This window comes from Erpetoichthys calabaricus, chromosome 4 (genome assembly GCF_900747795.2).
Source record: "Erpetoichthys calabaricus chromosome 4, fErpCal1.3, whole genome shotgun sequence".
In the NCBI taxonomy this organism is placed as follows: domain Eukaryota; kingdom Metazoa; phylum Chordata; class Cladistia; order Polypteriformes; family Polypteridae; genus Erpetoichthys; species Erpetoichthys calabaricus.
This window is the reverse complement of record NC_041397.2, coordinates 252650384-252676235: the sequence shown is the minus strand read 5'-3', so window position 1 is coordinate 252676235 and position 25852 is coordinate 252650384. Positions and strand designations below refer to the sequence as shown.

The window sequence follows — 25852 nt, the reverse complement described above, 5'->3', positions numbered from 1 at the left end:
CACTTTATTAATCCCAATGGGAAATTCACATTCTTCAGCAGCAGCATACTGATACAATAAATATATTAAATTAAAGAATGATAATAATGCAGGTGAAAAACAGACAATAACTATGTATAATGTTAAATGTTAACATTTACCCCCCCGGATGGAATTAAAGAGTCGCATAGTTTGGGGGAGGAACGATCTCCTCAATCTGTCAGTGGAGCAGGACAGTGACAGCAGTCTGTCGCTGAAGCTGCTCTTGTGTCTGGAGATGATACTATTAAGTGGATGCAGTGGATTCTCCATAATTGATAGGAGCCTGCTGAGCGCCCTTCGCTCTGCCACAGATGTTAAACTGTCCAGCTCCATGCCAACAATAGAGCTTGCCTTTCTCACCAGTTTGTCCAGACGTGAGGCGTCTTTGCTCTTAATGCTGCCTCCCCAGCACACCACTGCGTAGAAGAGGGCGCTCACCACAACTGTCTGATAGAACATCTGCAGCATCTCATTGCAGATGTTGAAGGACGCCAGCCTTCTAAGGTAGTATAACCGGCTCTGTCCTTTCTTGCACAGCGCATCAGTATTGGCAGTGGTGGACTACTTTCATTTCCCAGAAGTATTTATTGATGAATATTTTAGCCAAAAATGCATGCATTTTGCACATTGTGAGCATATGACTAAATGACTTGACATGTGGATTATGTTACATTAGTAATGGGAGATTGTCTTCATTAATGTTTTTGATTTTGTCTGATGTTGTCTAACTCTGATCACCATATGCTCCGATTCTATTAGAAACTTCATCATCTCCCTTTTTCAAGAAAACTATAAAGAGTAATTTTTTTCAGCAAAAACATGAATTTTACATGATATTGAACATTTGTAAGACTTGAAAGCATCTTATGCTTGTGGGCTCTGTGAAATGATGTCTCTGTGACTGATGCCAGTTTCAGATCTGCAGTATTATCACAGCTTTAATGGCAGAAGTATCATCTTTTTAGTAGTTGCTACTTTGAAATTAGTAATCAGGGGCAAATAAAATGTGTGTGTTTGTATATTTTGTTTCTCCTAACAATTTAAGAATTAGTTCAGAATTTCTTGGAATCTGTGAAATGTGCATTTTTACAGAGCTGCAACAGGAGCTGCCTCTCTAATTAGAAGGCCACTCAGGTGTTAAATGACCTGAATTAGGCAGGGCTGGGATTCTGTCTGCATTTTGGAGGAATGTAGGACAGAAAAGCTAGAACTGGCAGCAATAAATACAATTTCAGCAACCAACATTAGACAGCACACCACCAGTCATGAAAAACTGTACAAAACGATCAACAAGAAATTGGTTTAAAACTACACAAGAGAACATGCTAGCTCAATTGTACATACCCTCAAAATCAGAATTATAATATCAATGGGAATATGACATTCGCATTAAAATACATAATAAATATGATATCAGCATAAAAATTCTAAGAGGGTAGAAAAGAGGCATACATATAAAAATAACACATTTTATCATTTCCAATGATTTGCTGCCTTTTGATATTTACCCACCAAATATCCTCATATAGTGTGCAAAGCTGCTCATGTCAGTCTTCTGGTTTTTATCTGCCTATGTTTGCTCTTAATCACTACCTCTACTACCAGTTAAGTGTGGTAGCTTTGACTGACAGGATTTTTTTTTCATTTTCATGTTTTTATTTATTTATTTTTTTCTCCTTATATCACAGCAGTCTAAGTGAAGTTCCATATTCAAAAAACCTGGCCCAGTTTTCTGTGTAAGCATTGATAAAACAGATATACATACATATACTGATACCTTTCTGTTTCACACATTTAAAACATGGCAAGTTTGATTTCTGCATTGATCTTCTTTTTCAGCCCCTTTAAAGGAATACAGTACAGTGATCCCTCGCTATATCGCGCTTCGCCTTTCGTGGCTTCACTCCATCGCGGATTTTATATGTAAGCATATTTAAATATATATCGCGGATTTTTTGCTGGTTCGCGGATTTCTGCGGACAATGGGTCTTTTAATTTCTGGTACATGCTTCCTCAGTTGGTTTGCCCAGTTGATTTCATACAAGGGACGCTATTGGCAGATGGCTGAGAAGCTAGATTGCTTACTTTTCTCTCTCTCTTGCGCTGACTATCTGTGATCCTGACGTATGGGGATTGAGCTGGGGGGCTGTTCGCACACCTAGACGATACGGACGCTCGTCTAAAAATGCTGAAAGATTATCTTCACGTTGCTATCTTTTGTGCAGCTGCTTTCTGAAATGACATGCTGCACAGTGCTTCGCATACTTAAAAGCTCGAAGGGCACGTATTGATTTTTGACTGAAAAACAAACTCTGTCTCTCTCTCTCTCTCTCTCTCTCCCTGCTCCTGACGGAGGGGGTGTGAGCTGCCGCCTTCAACAGCTTTGTGCCGCGGTGCTTCGCATACACTCCTTTGAAGAGGAAGATATGTTTGCATTCTTTTAATTGTGAGACAGAACTGTCATCTCTGTCTTGTCATGGAGCACAGTTTAAATTTTTGAAAAAGAGACAAATGTTTGTTTGCAGTGTTTGAATAATGTTCCTGTCTCTCTACAACCTCCTGTGTTTCTGCGCAAATCTGTGACCCAAGCATGACAATATAAAAATAACCATATAAACATATGGTTTCTACTTCGCGGATTTACTTATTTCGTGGGTGGCTCTGGAACGCAACCCCCGCGATGGAAGAGAGATTACTGTATATATTACTATATGTACTCAATAAAATTTGTAGTGATGGCCAAACGTGATGTAATGTAGAATGACAGAAAAAAGTTTACGATAATAATACAAACCAATTGTGACCAATGGAGTTCAACAGCACATGATGCAAAAAAAAGTCAGTGGTAGAGACTTCCTCGTTATTAATATTGTATGATCCATGTCAGTTATCCAGTCATACGCTAAAAATGTGCAAAATACATGCATTTTTTTGCTAAAATATTTTTTTATTAATTGAATTGAAGACCCATCTTTTCCCTCCATTCAAAGGTGAAGAGGAATGTTTTCAATACAAAATCTCACAAATATGGGACTATGTCTTTCCTGTTTACATTGTACACTGATAATATCTTAACAAAAATGCATGTGTTTTGCACATTTAGCGCATATGATTGGATAATGGACATGTGTATAATGTGACAGGAGTAATGTGAGAATTTTTTTCAATGGATGTTTTTCCACATCATTTGCTGTTGGACAGCATGAGTTGCCATTTCATTCTATTACATTATACATTTTTTCTACACATTCACTGCCAACTACAAGAATTTTCTGTTCCATGAATCAACTATGGTTAATTTGGAAATTTTTTTTTTAGAAAAAATACATACAGGAACAAATTTACCTATTGCAACTGTGGCAGTAAACATGTTAAGGATTCGTATGGTATGTTAATATTCACTTCATATATCTCTTTATTCATTTCCATTCAGAGTAAATGTGTATTTTTGCACTAGTAATAATTAACCACCAACTAACTAAAGACAACCAGCATCTGAAAATGAGATCATATCATTTTCTCTTTGCCAATCTGGTGTTTACTGAGTCTGCCTCTGGTTCTCGTCCATGAAGTCTATGCCTGTCCTCCGGAAAGCCCGTAGAGGCATCCCGACTAGATGCCCATCAACAGCTCCGCTTACTTCTGTTAACCCTAACTTCTGCTAGATTTTCAGTCTTCTCACTTGATTAAAAACATGGATGAATTTTGTGTGGATTTTTATGATTGTTACACACACTTTTTACCTCACATTTCCTTACTAGAGTAGCCATGATAATTATCTTTGCTTTATCACCATTAGGATGAAACGTAGGCAGCTGGGTAGAATGACTCCTTACTGCATAAACTAAAATAAAGCAAGTGGGAAAATTAATTAAGAATTACACATGATATGGTCACATTATAATATGGCACATTTCTAATTAAAAATCTGAAAGTTACAAACAGAATAATATGAAGATAGTTCAAAATGGAAAACACAAAATCAGTGACAGTAAGCCAAAAATCAAAAACTATGGAACATTTCTCAACAGAAGTCACTGATATTCACTAATATACATACAGTATGAAATCTTATTAATCAACACAATTTTGATAACATAGAACTTTGTTTATCTGTTGTGAGACTTGCCCTGACACCACCAGTCGGAAACCACATCTTTATAAAAAGCACACGTTTATTATTCATAAATAAAGACAGTTCCACACAACACACAATGCACACAGCAATAATCACCACTATATCTCTCTGTCTCAGTCCTTGGCCACCTCTGTTCTCCTCCTGGGAGCTTCGTCCTGCTCCCACTCCCGACTCTGGCTCCCAGAGTGTAGGAAGGCGGCGCCTTTTATCCCTGCCCGGATGTGCTCCAGGTGTCCGATGACATCCATCTGGCAGCACTTCCTGGTGTGGCGGAAGTGCTGCCCTTTGCAACGGAAGCACTCCAGGAGTCCCTGGCAGGTTCCTCCGCCATCTTGCCAAGTGTGGCGGAAGTAACTATTTTCGAGTCCTATGAGGCTTGATGTGCCCCCTGGCGGTGGCCACGGGTCCCAACAGGCCAGAAGCTTTTTGTTCTTCTCCCGTGGTCCTCTCCTGCTCCAGGGCGGTTGCCCCCTCATGGCCCAGAAGCTATTCCTGCCACCTTCCAGTCCTTTTAGGCATCCCGGCCAGGTAATGACCCCGGCAATCTGCCACACTGTCCAAATGACCAGTCACACAGTGACTCTATTACTCTTATCATAATGTTGTTATGCAAAAGCTTGTATAAGTGCATTTTGTACCTATTAATCTATCAATCATTTTGTGTAAATGCAGCTGGCTGAAAATAATGTGTAAGGAACAGTAAGTGATTTTTTTCACAATCTACATAATATATGCCATGAACACGGAAAAAAATCTAAATATGTTAATTGCAAGATTATGTCAAAATCAGTTAAGGTCCCTCTTAATAACTATGAGCTGTTTTTTAATTTATACCACTTGCAACAAAACAAGAAAGCAAGTTACAAAATCTGGTCTAACCTTACTCCAAAACTGCAGATTCAAATTGTACTCTGACTGCAAGTAAGTCTAGGTTTTTTTACTTCCTACATTTAATACTTTACCCTTAATAACATTACATTTTATCTGCCACAAATCTGACTAAGCCTGTATTCTGTCCAGGTACCTCTGTAATGATTTGGTTCATTCTACATTATATACTGTTCAACATAATTTATTTGATTATACCATGTACTATATGTGTTTTAATATATAATAAGCAGTTCAAACATTTAATTCATTGCATGAGCTGTCTAAATGTGCAGCCTGTAAACATGTTACCTTTTGTAAAAATTTAAAGTGAAATATAACTCAATGTTACAATTTTCTTGCCTATGATTACAACAATTAAAACAAAATTGAAGCTTGAATATACAACTGACAAAAAAAAGTAATGCTTGAGTGAAAGAGGCAAAAATGAAAATTATAATAACAAATATATGTTAACCATAGTCCGTCCGTCCATCCATCCATCCATTTTCTGAACCTGCTTTATTCTGAGCAGAGTTGCAGGGAAGCAGGGGCCAAACCCATGACGCAGGTGGACATAAATACTAAAAATTTCAATTATTCAACTTACCTATTTGAATTCAAAAGAATACAGTTACTTGTAAAATTTTGTTTCACAATGATCATCAACAGAAGCCAATGTCAGTCACTAGGAAAAGCTGAAACTGATCTATAGCAGGGCTTTTTACTTATGGCCAATTTAAATGTGCAATGATCAATCGACCACCAATCTAAATCATCCAATTTTGATTAAAGACTTAATCAGTATTCGGTAAATTGGTCAATCATAAAAACTGATATTTTTCAGCCCCTGCTTTTCTAAGCATTACAGTAATTTAGTTGTAGTGGTCCTTTACACAAAGTGCTAATATTATTAGTTCACTGGAGCTCCTTACTCTTAAACATGCTACATACAGTTGGTATGTAGTTATTTCATATTATTTGATTGACTAATTCTGATACTGATTTATTTTTTTTTTTTTAACTACAAATAAAGTACTTAGTTACATAGTACTTCTGATACATCTGATCAACCAACAGAACTATAACCAAGGCCCAATGTGATACACAATATTCCCTGTCAAAACCCATGCTGTTAACTAACATAGCTGTTCTTGCCATGTGATGCGTGATCTTTTTATTATTACTTCCATTAACTTACCAATGATGTATTTTAAGCTTATTGCCTAAAGTTATTTACATCAGTGTGACCTGTTTCTTATATAATGGGAAAAACTGCTAGCATCTTCAGGAATTTTGTCAGTTTTCTGGAATTATTGAAAAAATATGCATCAAGGTTTGATATATGTACTCATTATAACCTCCTTAAGCACATTAGGATAAATGTTTTCTGGTCCAGTCTATTTGTTTCAACTCAGTATTTTAATTTAAGCATCACCTGTTTCAATACATTTTCTAAATCAAGAAGTACCTTCTTGATAGTCCCTGTAGCAGTTGGGAGGTTACACATTTCTTCATAAGTGAAAACATCATGAAAAACGTTGATTTAGAGCTGGGGTGTCAAACTCAATTGCACAGGGGGCCAAAATCCAAAACACACTTTAGGTCGCGGGCCGAACAGGATAAACATTTATTGAACACACTAAAACTAAACTTTTAAAACTTTAAAACTTTTAAAACTTAACTTTTTTGAACATAAATATGAATAAAAACAGACAGGAATATTATTCCGGAATAAATCAACTCAAACCTTAAATAACTTATAATATTTTGCTCTCCATAAAAATATATCCTGTCTAAATTATACAAGTTAGAAATAAAGTAAACGTTAAAAGAACAAACATTCAAATTTCTTTACTCTTATGTCATTTTATATAAAAAATAAACTTAAATTTTAAATATCCCAAAAGATTTTGCTCTCCATAAAAATATATCCTATCAAAATTATACAAATTCAAAATATGAACATGCTGCATAACAAAACCTGGAAATATAAATAAAATTTGTGCTTTTCAGCAATAACAAATCAAATCATTCAGTTGTCTTTGCTCTTATGTCATTTTATCAGAGCTGGACGCCTGGCATCTTTTTTTGGCAATAAGTTCGTTTATGTTTGGTGTGAGGTTCTGTGTTGTGGAGATTCTCAGGATGGACTGCAGGTGCTCATCAGTGAGACGACTCCTGTGTGCTGTTTTGTTAGTCTTCATCACTGAGAAGAGCTTCTCACACAGATATGTGCTACCAAACATGCACAAGGTATGAGCCGCATGTAGACGGAGCTGGAGCATTTCTGCGGGAATGGAGTGAATAAACTGTGCGGGCCCTGCAGTATCGTACTTTGCCTTCAGTGTGCCATTACACTGCAGCTCAATCAGCTCCATCTGAATCTGCACAGGTGCAGTTTCCACATCGACGGCAAATGGGTTGCGAAGCAACTCAAAATTCTTTTTTTGTTCTTCAAAGTCACCAAAGCGCAGTGCGAACTCAGTGCGCTCAGTTTATCAGCAAAGTGCGTATTTGGGAACACCGTTGTGCCGACTTGGTTCAACATTACTTGGCAACAGGGAAAGTGGGGCAAGTTGCACTGGTGCATTTGTGTCTCCCATAAAAACAGCTTCACTTGAAATGCCTTCACTGCATCATACATGTCAGTGATCATGCGGTCACGTCCCTGGATCTGGAGGTTTAAGGCGTTGAGATGAGCTGTTATGTCAGCCAGAAATGCCAACTCGCATTTCCACTTTTCATCCCTAAAATTGGTGGAGTCTTTTCCTTTACTGTCCATGAACTGACAGATTTCGTTGCTGAGCTCAAAAACTCTGTTGAGAACTTTTCCGTGACTTAGCCAACGCACCTCTGTATGATAAGGAATGTCAGCAAACTCTGAATCTATCTCCCGCATAAAGGACTGAAATTGCCGGTGATTTAAACCTTTAGCTCGGATAAAGTTTACGGTTTGTGTTACAGTGCTCATTACTGCTCATAATCCTGGGTCCACTGCTCTTCTCAATCTACATGCTTCCATTAGGTCAGATTATCTCAGGGCACAACGTGAGCTACCAGAGCTATGCTGATGACACACAGCTGTATTTATCAATAGCACCTGATGACCCCAAATCTCTTGATTTGCTAACACAATGTCTAACTTGTATCTCAGAATGGATGAATAGTAACTTTCTCAAATTAAATAAAGAAAAAACCGAAATCTTAGTGATTGGCAATAATGGATACAATGAGGCTATTAGAAATAAACTGGATGCATTAGGATTAAAAGTCAAATCGGAGGTAAAAAGCTTAGGGGTAACCGTTGATTGTAATCTGAATTTTAAATCGCATATTAATCAGATCACTAGGACAGCATTTTTTCACTTAAGAAACATAGCAAAAGTTAGACCTCTTATATCATCGAAAGATGCAGAGAAATTAGTTCATGCGTTTGGTTTCAGTCGGCTAGATTACTGTAACGCACTCCTCTCAGGACTACCCAAAAAAGACATCAATCGTTTGCAACTAGTGCAGAATGCAGCTGCTAGAATCCTTACCAGGAAAAGAAAATCCGAACACATTTCTCCAGTTTTGATGTCACTACACTGGTTACCTGTGTCATTCAGAATTGACTTTAAAATTCTGCTTATGGTTTATAAAGCTTTAAATAATCTCGCCCCAGCTTATATATCGGAATGTCTGACACCTTATATTCCAAATCGTAACCTCAGATCCTCAACTGAGTGTCTCCTTAGAATTCCAAGAGCAAAACTTAAAAGAAGTGGTGAGGCGGCCTTCTGCTGTTATGCACCTAAAATCTGGAATAGCCTGCCAGTAGGAATTCGCCAGGCTAATACAGTGGAGCACTTTAAAAAACTACTGAAAACACATTATTTTAACATGGCCTTCTCATAACTTCACTGTAATTTAATCCTGATACTCTGTATATCCAATTCATTATAATAACTATTCATTCAAAATCTGTACTAACCCCTACTCTCTCTTCTGTTTCCTTTTCCGGTGTCCTGTTGGTGGTGGCGTGCGCCACCACCATCTACCCAAAGTGCCATGATGTTCCAACAATGATGGATGGATTAAAAGCCAGAAGTCTGTATGACCATCAGCATCAAGTGACTCCGTGAAAAACCCAAACTACAAAGAGGACTATTTCATTTATGTTAGGTAGAATGCCCAAAGGGGACTGGGTGGTCTCGTGGCCTGGAACCCCTACAGATTGTATTTTTTTCTCCAGCCTTCTGGAGTTTTTTTTTTTGTTTTTTCTGTCCACCCTGGCCATCGGACCTTACTCGTTTCTATGTTAATTAATGTTGTCTTATTTTAATTTCTTATTTTGTCTTTTATTTTTCTTCTCTTCATTATGTAAAGCACTTTGAGCTACTTTTTGTATGAAAATGTGCTATATAAATAAATGTTGTTGTTGTTGTTGTTATTACATTGTCCATCTTCAGGACTTTGCCACATAGTGCTTCCTGGTGTATGATGCAGTGATATGCCGTTAACTCACCAGTACAGTTCTCCTCCTGCATCTTTACTCGCATCCTTCCCACTAGTCCACTTTTTTCACTAAACATAGATGGTGCTCCATCAGTTGTAAATGCAATAAGTTTGTCCCAGGGCAGTTTCATGTCAGTTATACTTTGACATACATTTTCAAAAATGTCTTTTCCAGTCGTCGTCCCGTGCATCGAGTTAATGTCCATTATTTCCTCTGTAACGCGCAAATTGGAGTCCACTCCATGGATGAAGATGACCAGCTGTGCAGTATCAGTCATGTCAGTACTTTCATCCACAGCAAGAGAGTATGCAATAAAGTCTTTGCTTCTTTCACTCAACTGTGTTCTTAAATCAGTGGTCATCTCATAAACTCGATCAGCAATTGTAAGACGTCACACACCTTGATCATGCAGCTCTTCAGAAATTCTCCCTTGGCAAATGGCCTGGCTGATTTGGCGATCTCCTCTGCCATGATAAAACTTGCTTTCACAGCAGTTTCACTTTGTGATTTTGCATGGGTAAAAAACGTCTGCTAAAGTGTCAGATTCTTCTTTAACTCTTCTGCTTTCTGTATCTTCTGCTTTGCATTCAGGTCTTTCAGGTTATCCTGATGTTTTGTCTCATAGTGCTGTCTTAGATTAAATTCTTTAATTACAGCCACATTAGCTCCACAAATGAGACACACGTGTTTACCGGCAATGTCAGTAAACATATACTCAGCCTCCCATCGGTTTTTAAAGGCTCTGTTTTCAGAATCAACTTTTCTCTTCGGCATCGTGAGGGCTAGCTTCGCAATAACTTGCAGCATCATAAGCTAGACTTGATTAACGCGGGAAGTGTTCGGCAAGGCAGCTGATGCGCTGCATTATGGGATCTGTAGTTTATTCTGTTACCAGCGCTTCATATCGCCGGGCCATTAATAACAATAATATATAAAATGATCTCGCGGGCCGGGTATAATTACACGCCGGGCCGGATGTGGCCCACAGGCCTTGAGTTTGACACATATGATTTAGAGCCTTTCCTATTTCACTGTAAACGGTTCCCCCTCACTGTTCCTGAAACACTTCAGTTCTTAATTGGTTTTTCTTTTACTACTAAAATACTGAAAAAATCTTTTTGTATAACATTTTGCATTTCCTCAGTGTTTCTCTCTCAGTAATTGCATTTTAGCACTCCCAGTGTCCTTTCAACTATTACCTTCATGAACACCTACAATTAACACTAGAGTTAATTGTCTTGCAGGCCTTAATTATTTTTTTCTTTGAGGCTTCTTTTTAGCTAGTTATTTATCAAGTTCTCTTCAAATTCTTATTGCTTTCAAATTTCAGGAAGTATTGCATTCTGCATTGCAGGTAAAACTGTTTTAGACCTGCTCCACTGCTCCTCAAAAGATTCCACACTTGAAAGCTTATCCCAGTTTGCCTTTTTTTTTAGATCTTGCCAAATCTGCTCAAAATTTGTCCCATTAAAATTAGCACTTTTAATTTTTGAATAAGCATTCTACCAAAACACTGTAAGATGTATTATATTATGACCACTAGATCCAAATGGTTCAAACACCTATACCCTAAAATTCTATGCTGATTATTAAACACTGTTAAATCTACACACACTTAATGTTGTTTTTTGGCGTTTTAACATACTACTTCACAGATTACATCCAAAAATGTCTCACTTAATACTTGAGTAACTGAAATACCTCAAATTTTTTTTGTTCAAACAAATGTAATAATTTAGGGTCAAACACCTAAAACCATTTTGTACTATTTTGTGACCTCTCTTTTCTTAACAGTTTTTTTCAAAATGTGCATTAGTTAATAAGTTAAAACTATGGACACAAACTGAACTAAATTTGATATTAAAAAATCTACTGTTTAAGAAGCATAGTTTTTTATGTTATTGTCTGCTATTTCTTAAAATTATTTTTATAAGTAATCTGACCATTATAAACCTGGGTGCATTTACATGGATTGTTCCTAGCATGGCTCAGATTTGAGGGGCTGTGGGACTAAAACAGAAATTTTTGTTTATTTGTACTCATTTGCTTACTGTTCAAAAAAGAAGTCAAAAACTTTTACCTGACATGAAAAACTAGATGAATATTGAATGATGGGTCTTTATTTTATATTAGTTTACCTAGCATCACATCATCCATGTTTCTGTAAACAAAAATAAATAAATAAAAATCCAAATATTCATAAAACAGATGTCATGATAGAAAAATGTAAATTATAACAAATATATTATCCATCCATTTCAAACTGAGACCATGCCTAAGGTGCCCATTTCATTTTTAAAGGACATGCTGTCCTAACCATGTCCAGATTAATTGAGGAACATTTTCATATTGGTGAAGGAGCTACATAAACGTCATTAACCCTGTATACAAAAGAAATGAGGATTACAGAGCTGTATGCACTCCCAGTAATGGGAATGAAATTAACTGAGGAAACTTCTTTGTTTGGCATGAATGAGAAGAATAGCTGATTTTTTTCTGTCTTGTGGGAATCAGAAAGCTCTGTGCACTCAACTGCACCCTCAGCTCTGTGGAATTAAGCATACTCTGCCCTTGTACATTTGTGCTTTCAATACACACTGCTAAAAGACAGTCATCCATGCTCTGCTGCCACTATTATGATGGGCTGATAGCTGCCTTCACTACTTGGTGCCAGTGCCTGCTGCCTATTTTTTTCTTGAGGTGGGAGTCAAAACTAACTGCCCAGCTTACCACATTTTAAGTGGTGTCTTAAAGTCTTCTCACAATTTGAACAAACATCCATTCAGTGCCATTCACCAAAATATATCATTGAGCTTTTATACCGAGATTACCGAAGCTTTCACTGTGAAGGTCTTCTCCAAGTTTTTTTCTGAACATGACTTACCTATACAGGAGCTTGAGGGAGAGAGAAGTCCACCTGCCAGACAAGTGTAATTCAAGTGGCTTGATATGTCTGAACAAAATAAAGGAGACTGTGCTGATCAAAAGGGAACAGGTTGCTGTCCCCAGGGATCTGCCAATTAGCAAACCTACATCTGGCACAGTGCCAGTACGCAAAAGCAGGAAAAGTAACCTAAGCACAGGCAAATGTCTGGGAAAAAAATGACTAGAAAAAGCAACACTTAAATTTCAACTTACTTTCAATCTTTCTCCCATACGTGACAATTTGCTGTATACAGGCTGATTATATATGACCTAACGAGTTTTTCAAAGATAGAGTGCCATTAAGTACTCCACCCAAATAATTTTTGCCTCAGCATAATAGGAACCTTGGATGAACCATTACCAATGCAACAACAGGCCTTTAGTTTATACAATTCTGAATTTCATGTTGTTTATTGAAGAAGGACCATGAGGAGGAGAAGGAGGATAATTTGATGAGTGTGTGTGTATATATGTATACATATATTATATATATACTTAAACAACTCCGTTTTAGACAGCACCTCATTCCCAACCCAGACAGCGCACTCCACCCTTTTCTAGCTGAGAAACACAACCTCAGACTTGGAGGTACTACTTCTTAACCCGGCTGCTTCACAGTTAGCTGCAAAGTGCCCCAATGCGTGTCTAAGGTCACAGCCCGATGAATCTAGCAGGACAACATCTTCAAAAAGCAGAAAAAATTGATCATCATTAGGACACCCTAAAACTCCTTGGCTGCACCTAGAAGTCCTGTTCATAATCATTACCTGTAGGAAAAGAATCAGTGACAAAGTCAGCCCTGGCAAAGTCCCACATTCAACTGTATTACTTACTGCCAGCAATGTGAACAAAAATTTCATTCCAGTTGTACAGGGACTGAACAGCCCGCAACAGCAGGGTAAGATATACCCCTTATTCCCAAAGCAGCCACAGGACACCCAGAGAAACGCGATTGCATGCCTTTTCCATGTCCACAAAACACATGTAGACAGGGTGGGCATACTCCTATGAAACCTCCAGAATCCTTGTCAGGATAAAAAGCTGGTCCATTGTTCGGCGACGGAGATTAAATCTACAGTGTTCTTCCTGAATCCAAGGCTCGACCAACCACTGGTTAGACCAGTCATTGCCAATATAAATCTGACTAAATTCAGCATTCACCATCAGACTGAAGTTTACAAAAATTGCTGAGAAATGCACTAACAAAGAACTGTCTATAAATCATTTGTACAGACAGAAATTGTCAACTATCATATCCTTATTAGGGCCTTGTAGATTCATAAAGTTACAACTCCTGCAGCAACATTGCTACAAAGCAACAGTGAGCAGTCATGCAAATGTACACATACCAACAAGCCAATACGAGACAGTGGACAACGTCACTAGAGTACAGGCAAACAGATAAGGAACAAGGTTTCCCACAAGCTATATTATAATGCAGCCTAGGTAATGGCTTGACTTATCAATAATTTACACTTTATGTTGCAGGAAAATGTTACTCGCAAAATTTCAGCAACAAAAATCAATGTACATATCACTCATTAAAAAATTAACTAGCCTACATCTCAACATGTGACCCACTGAATGTCAGATAATCTACTTCTACTATATAATAAAACAGTGTGGGTGAGTAATCGTGTGTGTATGCTGTTCATTAGGGCAGGGCAATATGGCCAAAAATATTTATCACGATATATATTTGAACATTTGCGATAACGATATAACTGACGATATGATTGACGCGAGACAAAATACTTTACAACTCCACAACTTTATTAGTGCAAAAAAACCCCTTCAATTTATTTTCACTTAAACAAGCAGCTGTTTTATGTGCATTAAAGCTATATAAAAATTTAACAGTGCAAATGCAAACTCCTTGCTGACAGTTTAACCAAAAGGCATTTCCAGTGGAAATGGGCTGACATATCCTGAGCATAACCATGTATAATATCCACAAAACTTAAAAAGAGTTGCTTTGCAACATAAAACTGCAGTGTGCCAAATAAATAAGTCAAATAATAAAATTGCACAAACTCTTGAGTAAAAACAAAACAAACAAACAAAAAACATGGATAAATTATTGATACTGCTCATGGAAGTTTTCTACGGTACATTTCAAGTTTTAAGATTCTTTGTCAGAAATACTAACATGTTCACAGATGTGGGCTTAAGGGAGGACCTTTGACAAGTTACAACGTTTCCACCTGTGCTGAACAACCTTTCTGATGCAGAGCTAGTTGCTGGAATGCAGAGGTATTTCCTAGCTAATCTGCTGATGTGGGGAAAGTTTACTGTGTGAACGTTCCACCACAAAAGAGGATCACACTCACTGTCTGCTGGTGGACTATTCACATAACTGCTCAGTTCAGATAATAACCTTTCTGCAGTTACATCTGTCTTGCCACTAACTGGTCCCTTCAAAAAGCTCCCGAGACTCTTAACACACACATTATATATATATATCTTGCAGCACAACTGCCCACATCCAGCCTGCCTGTTCATTTTTAAAGACAACTAAAGATTAATTAAAACAGTATTATTACTATCATATAAACTAATGCAAGAAATGCTTAATCTGACGTTATAATTAACTTACCAATGTGCAGGCGATGTCTGAAGCATGAAAGTCTGGTCCAGTTGTTGAGTGCGACGGCTTTCACAACGTTGGCCCCACTGTCAGTCGTCACACACACTTGTTTTTCCTCCTGAAGATTCCACGAGCTGAGGAACTTTTTTAAGCCTTTGGCTATATTTTCCCCTATATGGTCCTCGGGGAAAAAACTTGTTTCAAGGCAGTTGTTTTGTAGCTTCCAGTCTTTGTCCACGTAGTGTATTGTGAGGCTCATGTAGGGGTTTGATGTTCGGCTTGACCACATGTCTGTGGTGGACGCAAAAAACTCCACCAAAGATAATGCATTTGACACCTCAGTACGGACCTCTTCATATAAAGCAGGCAAGGCGACTTTAGAGAAGTATTTCTTGGTGGGCAGCTTGTAGCGTGGATCGAACTTTTTAAGCATCTTTGTGAAACCTTCTCTTTCCACACTCCGAATGGGCATCATATCCCTGGCTAAACAATGTGTCACTGAATTAGTTAGTTCCCCCCAGCGTTTGCTACTTTTGTCATAAGGCGTGCAGCTATTTAAAGCTACACTGATTGTTTGTTGAGTCAGCTTCTTTGGTCTCACCACCACGCTAGTTGAAGCGGACGCCTCTTCACGTGCTTTAACAGCTTTGTTGTACTCCAACATGTGCTTCTGCTTCAAATGATGAAATAGGTTTGTGGTGTTTTCTCCCTTCGCCACAACGGCCCGCTTGCATGTTCTACAAAAAATTGTGCTTTGTTGGGTATCTGACGGGCGAAAACCAAACCAGTTCCACACCACTGAAGCTGTACCATTTTTACAAACCAATTCTGGTTCATCTGTTTCATTCAACGATCCGCTTTCGCCCTTCTCATTGTCCGTCGCCGCCATGCTTTTTCCGCCATGTGCGTATGAAAACAAAGGCACTGCGCATGCGCGTTTTACCCGTATTCTATCGCGATATTTCATTTTCTTATCATTGCCTAACATTGTACCGTGTTGTTGCCTAACATTGTACTGTGAAAGGTATAATATGGCCCAGCCCTACTGTTCATCCAACAGTATTGCTTGCTCAGTTTAGCTTTGGTCTGATTGTTCAATTTCATGTCAGTTGCTCCCTCCGAGCAATCTGATTGGTCAATTTTGCTCTGGCTGCCCAGGGGTAGGGATGACTAATATACTGAGAAGATGAAGAGAATGAGCTCTACAAGTGTATCCTGTAATTATGATATATTCATGGACTGTATTCATGGACCACAGTGGGGACTGGGCCATCTTTTGGTCTTGGAACCCCTGCAGATTTTATTTTTTTTTCTCCAGCTTATGTGGTCTTTTTAAATTTTTTTTATGTCCTCCTCAGCCATCTGAACATAGCATCAGACTTATACTTAGAGACTTGAAAATGACATAAGGACTGTTGTTTTAACTAAATTACCCATATTTAATATTTTTGGTATGTAACAATTTATTATTATTTATTTATATTTTGTTTTTCTCTTATTGTTATGTTTTTTCTTTGTCATCTTGTAAAGCACTCTGACTACATCCTTTGTATGAAAATGTGGTATAGAAATAAATGTTGTAACAACGTGGGTGCAATGCATGGATGTAACCGATACATTTAAAAAAAAAAAAAAAAAAAAAAAAAAAAAACTAATATTCTTAAACCTACTTAATCCAATTCCGTGTTGCAGAGGCCAGAACCTACCTATCCCAGCCAATGAAACCACCAATGTAACTAAACTGCAAATCTTTGGGAATGTGGAAGGAAAACGGTAATAATACCCAGTACAAAAACACATTAACATATGGAAATTGTGCAAACTCCTCATGGATAACTACTGGGTGATAGACACTGGATCCACCAGTGCTACCCATTGCACTACTCAGCAGCCCTAATAATATACAGCACACAGTGACTTTTCTTTCTGTAATACTGTCATATTAAGGTGGAGCTGACATCACATTAAGGGTTAAGGAGTTCAGCTCTGGCATTTGTGTTTACAACAATTCTTAGAACGTTTAAACATCTTCAGCGTTAATATCTCAAATAGTGTTAGTATCACAAATTTGTTGCTAAGTAGTGTGGGATAATACTTTGAATGGGTGATACTGTGATAGTATGAATTAGTTATCTGTTTTAACATTCTCCTGAACAGCAAAGAACTCCGGTAAACATACAACAGTGCGCATCCAAATCTATCAGGTTCACTCAGGGTAGATGTGGAACAGGAATGAATGAATTAAACAGTATTGCTAAGCAACATAGTTGCCTAGAATTTGTCTTGGTGTTACTATTGTTATATTTATAGCTGTAACATAAGAATTTAACATAAAAACTGTACAATGTAACATCAAAACATTACATATAACACCAGTAAATGGTAATATAAAGCACACTGAACAAAAATAATTAAAGTAATATGTTAATGTGAACCTCTATTCAGTTTCAAAAACATTTAAGGAAGGTAGTATTTGACCTGGATGCAACATATTGCAAGGTGTACAGTGACCAAAAAAAAACCAAAAAAAACAACTAGCAGTAAAATAGAATAAATGTGGCAGTTAGGGAAACTATTCCCATACAAACAACATGTAGTACAATGCAATAAAAATATTAAGTTCCAGCCACTAAAAACCTTAAAAAAATAATAATGAAAGACAAAGAACATTCTAACAATTACAGACAAGGGAGTATGTCAGCTGGATAGCTTGCTAAGGGATTCTAAGGACAAGGAAGAAATTAAATGCCAGACAGAAAAAGGCCACTTTAAAGGCCTTACATAAAAAGTGTATACACTCATAAGAAAAGATCCTCACCAGAAGTTAGTATAAAAAAGCGAATAACACAGGAATCCAAATTTTGTCCCAAAAGCGAAAGCATTGGAAAAAGTTTTCTAAGGGGTTCAGAGCAAAGGAATGTTTGCCTTAATATCTATTCGGACTAGGTGGCATAAAGTGAGCTATGTGAGAAAATACTGCACCAGAAGACACTGCAGTCTGGTAAGTCTGAGAATTTTACAGAAAGGGCTCCAGTTTTGAATCCTGAATTGGCTTCAGAATATAAATGCTTGGTCACTATTACCTGAAAGTAGGTGCTAGCTAGTATTTTTTTTTTTTTTTTAACTTCAGCAACTTATGCCATCTAGTTAAACAGTCCATCATCCAACACTATACAGTGATCCCTCGCTATATCGCGCTTCACCTTTCGCGGCTTCACTCCATCGCGGATTTTATATGTAAGCATATTTAAATATATATCGCGGATTTTTTGCTGGTTCGCAGATTTCTACGGACAATGGGTCTTTTAATTTCTGGTACATGCTTCCTCAGTTGGTTTGCCCAGTTGATTTCATACAAGGGACAGCATCATCAATAGCTAAATAGAGCAGAACTGAATCAATTGAGAAGGAAAATGTAAAGTCTCACACACACTGTTAGCCATGTGTGATTTGTTCAATGTGTTATTGTTAAAATTGTTTATTTTATAGTACATATTCTACAGTCCTGTTCATATTTTTCATGTTTTATTATTAATATTAACATACAGAACATCTGTGGCAGAATGTGCAGTTATCTGCCTTTTTATTTGCTTTTCAATTATTATCAAGTATTGTTCTTTTTTTTTTTCTTCGAAGAAAACTATAAAACAGTATTCAAATAGAAAAGGAAACTTGTACCAATACTGGCAGATAATGATTATTTAAGAATAAATATATACACAATAACTTATACTACTCTACAAAGTAACATGAAGCTAAGGAATGTGACATTTAAGCATGTAAAATGTTGTACATAACTTATATTGGCTGCATGCATCAGTGTCAAGGAGTAGCTCTCTGCTTGACCTGCAGTCTAATACACATGCTGTAAACACATGATTAACTCATGTTAACACTGACCAATCAGAAGATTCCATAATAATTCTGTAATTTACTAACTGAGATATTACATTTTTAGCAAGTTGATAAATATTTGAAAATATCCATTTTCTGCATTATTTGAATGTGTATGTTTTCAGTCTTGATAACATTAATAGAAGATGCTAACTTAAATGTTTATCATATTACACTTTAAACTGTAATTGTAATGCATCTCAAAATAATCAGAATGTGATTTTTGACCAACTCATTCAAGTGAAGAGTCAGCTGCTTGAAATATATTTTTGGCAGTGTTTCTAATCATTACGCTCCATATAAATTTGACTATCTTTGCCACTAAACATCACAATTAAGTAGTCAAGACACAAGTTGTAGATACACATCACCACAAACAAAAGATACTTCTGATAAACTTGTTGACGTATATTTGTCATGTAGCCAGGTAAGACTGATGGGACAGAATATGTTCACTCATGGCTGTACAAAAATATTCTACATGTTTTCAAGTTTCATGCAGCAAGCTATGCCAAGTAAAGCAACCCATGATGAAACCTATCAAAACCACGTGCTGCCCCTGACTTGTGAAAATGAAGCTCTGTTTTATTAATTACCTCATTGAACGGAATTCTACTACACAGTGGTCCAGTTTGGTGTTAAAAAAAAACTGTAGGGCACTGCTGGCTAAGTCCATTCAGACATTAAATGATTAATTACAGTCCCGATTGTGGAGGTGTCTTGATCAAATGCAAAAGGGTCTGGGCTTAATTACTACATCTCTAGAGCCATCTTATTAATTCGTTAGCAAGCACCAAGCATTCAAATACACTAAATGGAATTAGGCGTTTTATATGTTTCCCCCTTCCACATTGTTATAAGCATTTGTATCTACTGCTATTGCAGAGTTTAACATATTCAGAGTAAGTATTTACATAAGATGTGCTTTTCAGAGTAAGCTTTGGAGAGTATGGTGTTTACATGAACTGTGTAACTGAGCATATCATATAAAATTAATATATAGTGCAAATCTAAGCCAATCGGTTGTAAGAAATATAAGTATGAATAAAACTAAATTTATTTTACTCTAAAAAATATGTTAAATAAAAAATGAATAAATTCTGAACTAAATTATATCCAGCAAACAAACACTAGAGTACCCTATAAGGGTGACATGTAAAATATTATAAAGCACTTGTGAAAAGTAATAGTGCATCAAAGGATGCAGATGTACATTAAAGAGCACAAGCAGCATAACAACTATCAATTACCTGAACATACCATTTCTTCCCCTAGTCATCGCTATGAACAACATAGCCCATCACTGCAGCGGTATGATATAGTGTTGAATTCTGCTCTGTACTTGTAATATTTCTATTGCACTATTACATTGTTTTGAGGATTACTTGTATTCTGTTCTGTGTATTCTATTGTATTTACCCCCTTTTTTTGACATCCACTGCACACCCAACATACCTGGAAAGGGATCTCTCTTTGAACTGCCTTTCCCAAGGTTTCTTCCATTTTTTCTCTACAAGGGTTTTTTGGGAGTTTTTCCTTGTCTTCTTAAGAGAGTCGAGGCTGTCAAAGCCCATTGCAGCACTTCTTGTATGATTTTGGGCTATACAAAAATAAATTGTATTGTATTGTATTGTATATACTGTACTCTGCACACAAATGTGCTCACTTGCATGGGGCCAATTTAAAGTCTCCAGTCAATCCAATCAATGCACAACAGTGGAATGAAACTGTAATGTTTGGAGGAAATACATATATATCAAGCAAAAACTTGGAAACAGCACATAGCCCTCAACCCCCTGCCCCCAACCACCTAACCTGCTGTAAGCCAACTGATGTATCTATTCATCCAGTGTCCAACCTGTTTAAGCCAACCTCAGTGTCAACAGGCCTGAGCATCTCACAGCAGAAGCCGATATTAAACAGGAACCATCTTTATAGGGATCATCGCGGACTTAGGGTTCACTGCTGGGCACTTTCTCTCTCTCAAACAGACAGAAAGACACACACACACACACACAAACCAATTTAGAACCTTAAAATTATTATAATATATACAGTACATGCCTTTGAGACGTAGATGAAAAACTGTAGTATTCACAGAAAAGACATACACAAACAAGGGAATAATATACAAACTCAACACAAACAGCATCAAGGTCAGTATTCAAACCTAATTTTCTGGAGCTGTGATGCAGCAGAACTATCCATTACTCTGCAGTGGTTACCCAATTATACATTAATGAGACACTTCCATTCACTACTGTATACATTCCACAAAAGCAGCATGTGTAGAAATAACTACAAAAATAACTCTCAAATAACTTTCAGAAATAACTTCCAAAATATTTCGAAATAGAAGGGCTGCTATATTCTATAAAAAAAAAAAAAAGTAATTACGCACCAAAGTTATTCTTACTAAAACATGACATTTCATATGGGAGAGTGAGGCAACAGTTGAAAAGGTTTCTGGCAACTACTCAGGCACAGTGACAACAAATTCCTGCAAGCATGGGCTTCCACCTCCCCTCTCAGGAGACCTTTGTCGTCCAGGTATTAGTTTTAACCCTCTTTCCCATAATTTCTTTGTCAGCAATGCAGTCAGATAATTTCCCTGCTGAATTCAGTCACTACTAACAAATCATTCAGGTCTCCTGTAAGAGAAGACAGCTTTGGAGTATGCTTGTCTAGTTTCTGTGTTAGGGCGAGAACAATGCATGATTAACAGAATAGATATGTTTCTTAGTTGAAACTCCCAAAAACTGTCTGTTGCCACAGTCCCAAATTTTTACAAACTACAGTCAGCTGCCTCTCCCACTGCTACTGTGAGCATAATAGCTTGAAGGTTCCAACGCAGGCTTAATTTTAGTCTGTTGATGTAATGGATGGATGGATGGATGGATGATTACATCTGGAACAGTATAAAACTTGGTGTGCAAACTGCACCTCCCAAGAAAAATGTACTACTGTATCACAGCATCTGCCATAGGAGGCCATTCAGCATTTTCCATTCCACCCCTACTCATCACGTCTTGCTCCCAAATTTTTTGATGTGTTGGACACAAGCTATTTGAGGGGAAAACTGAAAATCATTGCATCAGGGTCTTGCATACTCTCCACACCCTTAAGTCACCAAATTCAGGTCCCTCTCTGGTTGACTCTGTCTCACTAAGATTCTATGATTCCACATTCTATTCCTGCTACATCAGAGTCCTAATACCCCTTCCAGTGTTTCACAGTGACAGTCCATATCCACCAGACATGTATAACTGTTTAGAGCTATGGAAACTAATGTTAGCTCTGTACTAAAACTGATTTTGGTATCAACACTAGCTTTCAGACCTCAGAATCAGTATTAAAAAGGTTTACAACAGCAAACAACGGACAACAGCTTAGTCCAGCCTACCTGGTACATCACACATTTGCTTGCCTTCCTGGTGTACCTCTTTCCTTTTAACAGTGGCAGACTGTCAGGGCCTGCAAGGCCTTCTTTGCTGGCCTAAAAAAATATCTGAATCACAAACTGATGTTAAATTATATTTTGTCCATGAATACTTATTAAATAATTCCAAATAGTCTGTCCGCTTCCTTTCACAGCTTTTCCGATGGTTGTGCTGCTTCCAGACATGTATTTTCGTATGAAAGCATTTAACCAATCACATTTCAGCCATCATTTGTTGCCAGGCAGGATCAAAGTCAAAGAAGTCTGCTCGGGAGGCCTTCACAATCCGTTCAGCAGGCCCTCTAACACAAAATAAATGTCGATTAAACTGTTGCTTCAACCAATCAGATTTTGAGTTGGTTTCATTAGGGCCCTCTAGCAGGCGTACGGCAAACGTCACCGTATTCAGACCCATTAATTGGATAGGATAGTGTAATAGCTATTTTGTCACCCCATGGCTGAAGGAGGAGAAGAAATAGATTTGGTGGCAGATTTACTTTCAAGGCCATTTTCAAGATGGACTTTTCAAGAAAAGCTGGACATTGTTAAGAAAGGTCTGACAACTCCGAAGCTAGCTAGCCTGTCACAACCAGAAGGAGGATTTGTCCGCCACTTTCAGGTTACCAACTACGAGCGGTACCCCTGGCTCACAGGGTCTGAGGAACACTGCAAATTGTATTGCTGGGAGTGCTTGTTATTTGCCACTGGTCGACATGGTGTTTGGAGCCACACTGGATTTGTAAATTTGACTTGCCTAACCAAGGCAGCAACGAGACATCAAAGCACTGCCGGACACTTACAAGCAATGGTGCTTTCCAAAACTTTTGGGGAAACCAGAGTGGATCTACAGCTGAACGAGCAAGTGCGCAGGGAAACGGAGCTCCACAACGAAAAGGTTAAGAAAAACAGAGAAATCTTAAAAAGACTGATAGACTGTGTCATTTTTTTGGGCAAACAGGAACTTTCATTTCGGGAACACAATGAAAGCGCGGGATCCAATAACAGGAACTATGTGGAGCTTCTTTCTCTCATTGCTGAGAGCAACACGGATTTACATTACCACCTGTCCACCAATAAAGTGTTTAGTGGGACGTCGGGTAAAATACAAAACAACCTGATCACTGCTATTGCTGAAGTGATGGGAGAAGAGATAAGAAGTGACATTAAAAAGGCACCGTTCGTCTCTATTATGGTGGATGAGACGACAGATGCGAGTAATGCAGCGCAGCTAGCACTGGTCCTGCATTACGTAATGGGCACAGGTGTCAAGGAGCGATTTGTCAGATTTGAAGATATTACCAGTGGGAAGCGAGCCGATGACATTGCAGGTCTTATCATCAGATTTTTTTTGGAAAATGAATGTCTGGGTAAAGTTGTGGCACAGAGTTTTGACGGCGCAGCGGTCATGTCTTCTGGATTAAATGGGGTGCAGGCTAAAGTTAAAGAGAGAGCACCTTTGGATTTATTCATACACTGCTATGCACATCGGCTCAATTTAGTACTGACTCAAGGGGCCTCAAAGCTTAAAGAATGCAGGATCTTTTTCGGCCACCTCAATGGCCTTGCTGCATTTTTTTCTAAATTGCCTCGGCGCACGCAACTACTGGACGAAATCTGCCCGCGGCGTCTCCCTCGTGTGGCACCAACACGGTGGCAGTACACATCCAGAGTGGTCAATACGGTCTATGAGAAGAGAGATGCTCTAAAGGAACAGTTTCATCACATTCTGAAGCATCATGACAAGTATGATGAGGACACAGTGCGCTGTGCTGATGGATTTAAAGCACGTCTGGATGATTTTGAGTTTTGTTTTTTGCTTCACACATTCAATGGCATTTTTGAGTATTCAGACGTGCTCTTTTCAATACTACAGGACAAAAACTGAATGTGCAGTTTTGTCTGGCTAGGGTAAAGGAGTTCTGTGACACCGTTGAGCGAGATAGAAGCCGATATGAGGAACTCTATGAGGCCACTGAACACACTGCAGGCGCTCCAAGCGCACAAAGAGGTCAAGCGCAAGATCCTCACACGCACTACCGCCAACTCCATGGCAGGATTCTGGACAATATTATTTGCCAGACACAGACCAGATTTCAAGACCACGAAAAACTGATGTTTGTCACGCTCCTCGACCCCCAGAAGTTTTGGGAATACAAGAAAAATTTCCCGCATGCAGCTTTCTCCAGTTTAACACAGAGCCATGGAGCACTTTTTGATCTGTCTCGGCTAAAAACAGAACTGACTGTAATGTATGCCATGGATGATTTTGCAGGGAAATCTCCCACTGATCTCCTTGACTTCATTCATCAGAAAAATCTGAATGAGAGCATGGGGCAGCTGTACACATTGGTATGTTTGGTGTTGACCATTCCCGTGTCCACTGCTTCTGTCGAATGGACATTTTCAGCCCTAAAGCGAATTAAAACTTATGCCAGAAATACAAAAGGGCAGGTTCGACTTTCAGCATTAGCTTCGATGGCGATAGAAAGGGACTTCGTGATGGAACTGAAGCACACAGATAATCTGTACGACAGAGTAATTGAACTGTTTTTGAGGAAAGAGAGGAGGATGGATTTTGTTTACAAATAATCCGAATTTTGGTGAGTAAAATGTTGCGATTTTCCTAAATAATATTGCAAGTTTATGAGTTATTATTGATGTTTTTTATGTGTGTCGCGGCTGTAGCTGTAGTAGAAAGGAACTTGTTCACCCCTTGTTTGTCTATTCAATAAAGGCATTTATTGAGGCTACAGGAGTTATCTATCTGCGATGCAACGGCTCTTTATACTGTATTTCTGCATATTAAGATGGTTTTTATAACCATAAATTAGTTTTTGAGGGGCGGGTTGATTCAGACAGAGCACTACTGAAGGCCTAGGTGTGAAATGCACGGTCCGCCACTGCCTTTTAGTAACTATGCATCAATCACAATGAAGCTGGGGGTGGTGTGTATATGTTATCCTGTGTAGTCCCAATCATGTTGGAACAATGGCTGCCCCCTGAGAAGTCCAGATAGCATTAAAGTACATAGTTCCCTTTTGTGAAGTCTTCAAAACGGACATATTTCCACAACCGCAAACAGCAAGTGCCAGTTTGGGTTAATTGAGAGAAAAGCTAATGTTTACAGTACTTCTAGTACTGAAAATGCTAAAATGATGGTACCGTACTGTTTTAAATTTGGGTTTTTTTAGTACTTTTCCAGTGCCGGTATACAATGTACTTTAATGGGAACACAGGAGTTTGTGAACTTACAGCAGTTCAGTCGATATCCTTTGATATACAGGTCTCTATTGAACTGAGACAATCTGTCTCAACTTCTGGAGACAGTATAGCATGAAAAATAGGAACCCATTGAAGGATGTCATTCAGACTGACAGATAGGATATGATCTTTATTTGTTCTTGCCGAAATTTGTTTTTTAAAAGAAATCAACAAGTAACTAAATAAATAATAGTATACCATGATAAACAATAAATCCTT

The 25852-nt window shown here is 38.1% G+C and overlaps 2 protein-coding genes across 2 annotated transcripts in view; one reads left to right on the top strand and one right to left on the bottom strand.

Annotated features, from left to right (window-relative positions):
* rev1 (REV1 DNA directed polymerase) overlaps window positions 1–25852 on the bottom strand; it is a 225400-nt gene that overhangs the window by 197089 nt on the left and 2459 nt on the right. The window lies entirely within an intron of this gene.
* The window catches only part of LOC114651244 (uncharacterized), a 44664-nt gene continuing 41638 nt past the window's right edge, over window positions 22827–25852 (top strand). Inside the window, 2 exon segments of the mRNA XM_028801189.1 lie at window positions 22827–23267; window positions 23331–24131. Coding sequence (XP_028657022.1) covers window positions 22827–23267; window positions 23331–24131 — 1242 coding nt within the window.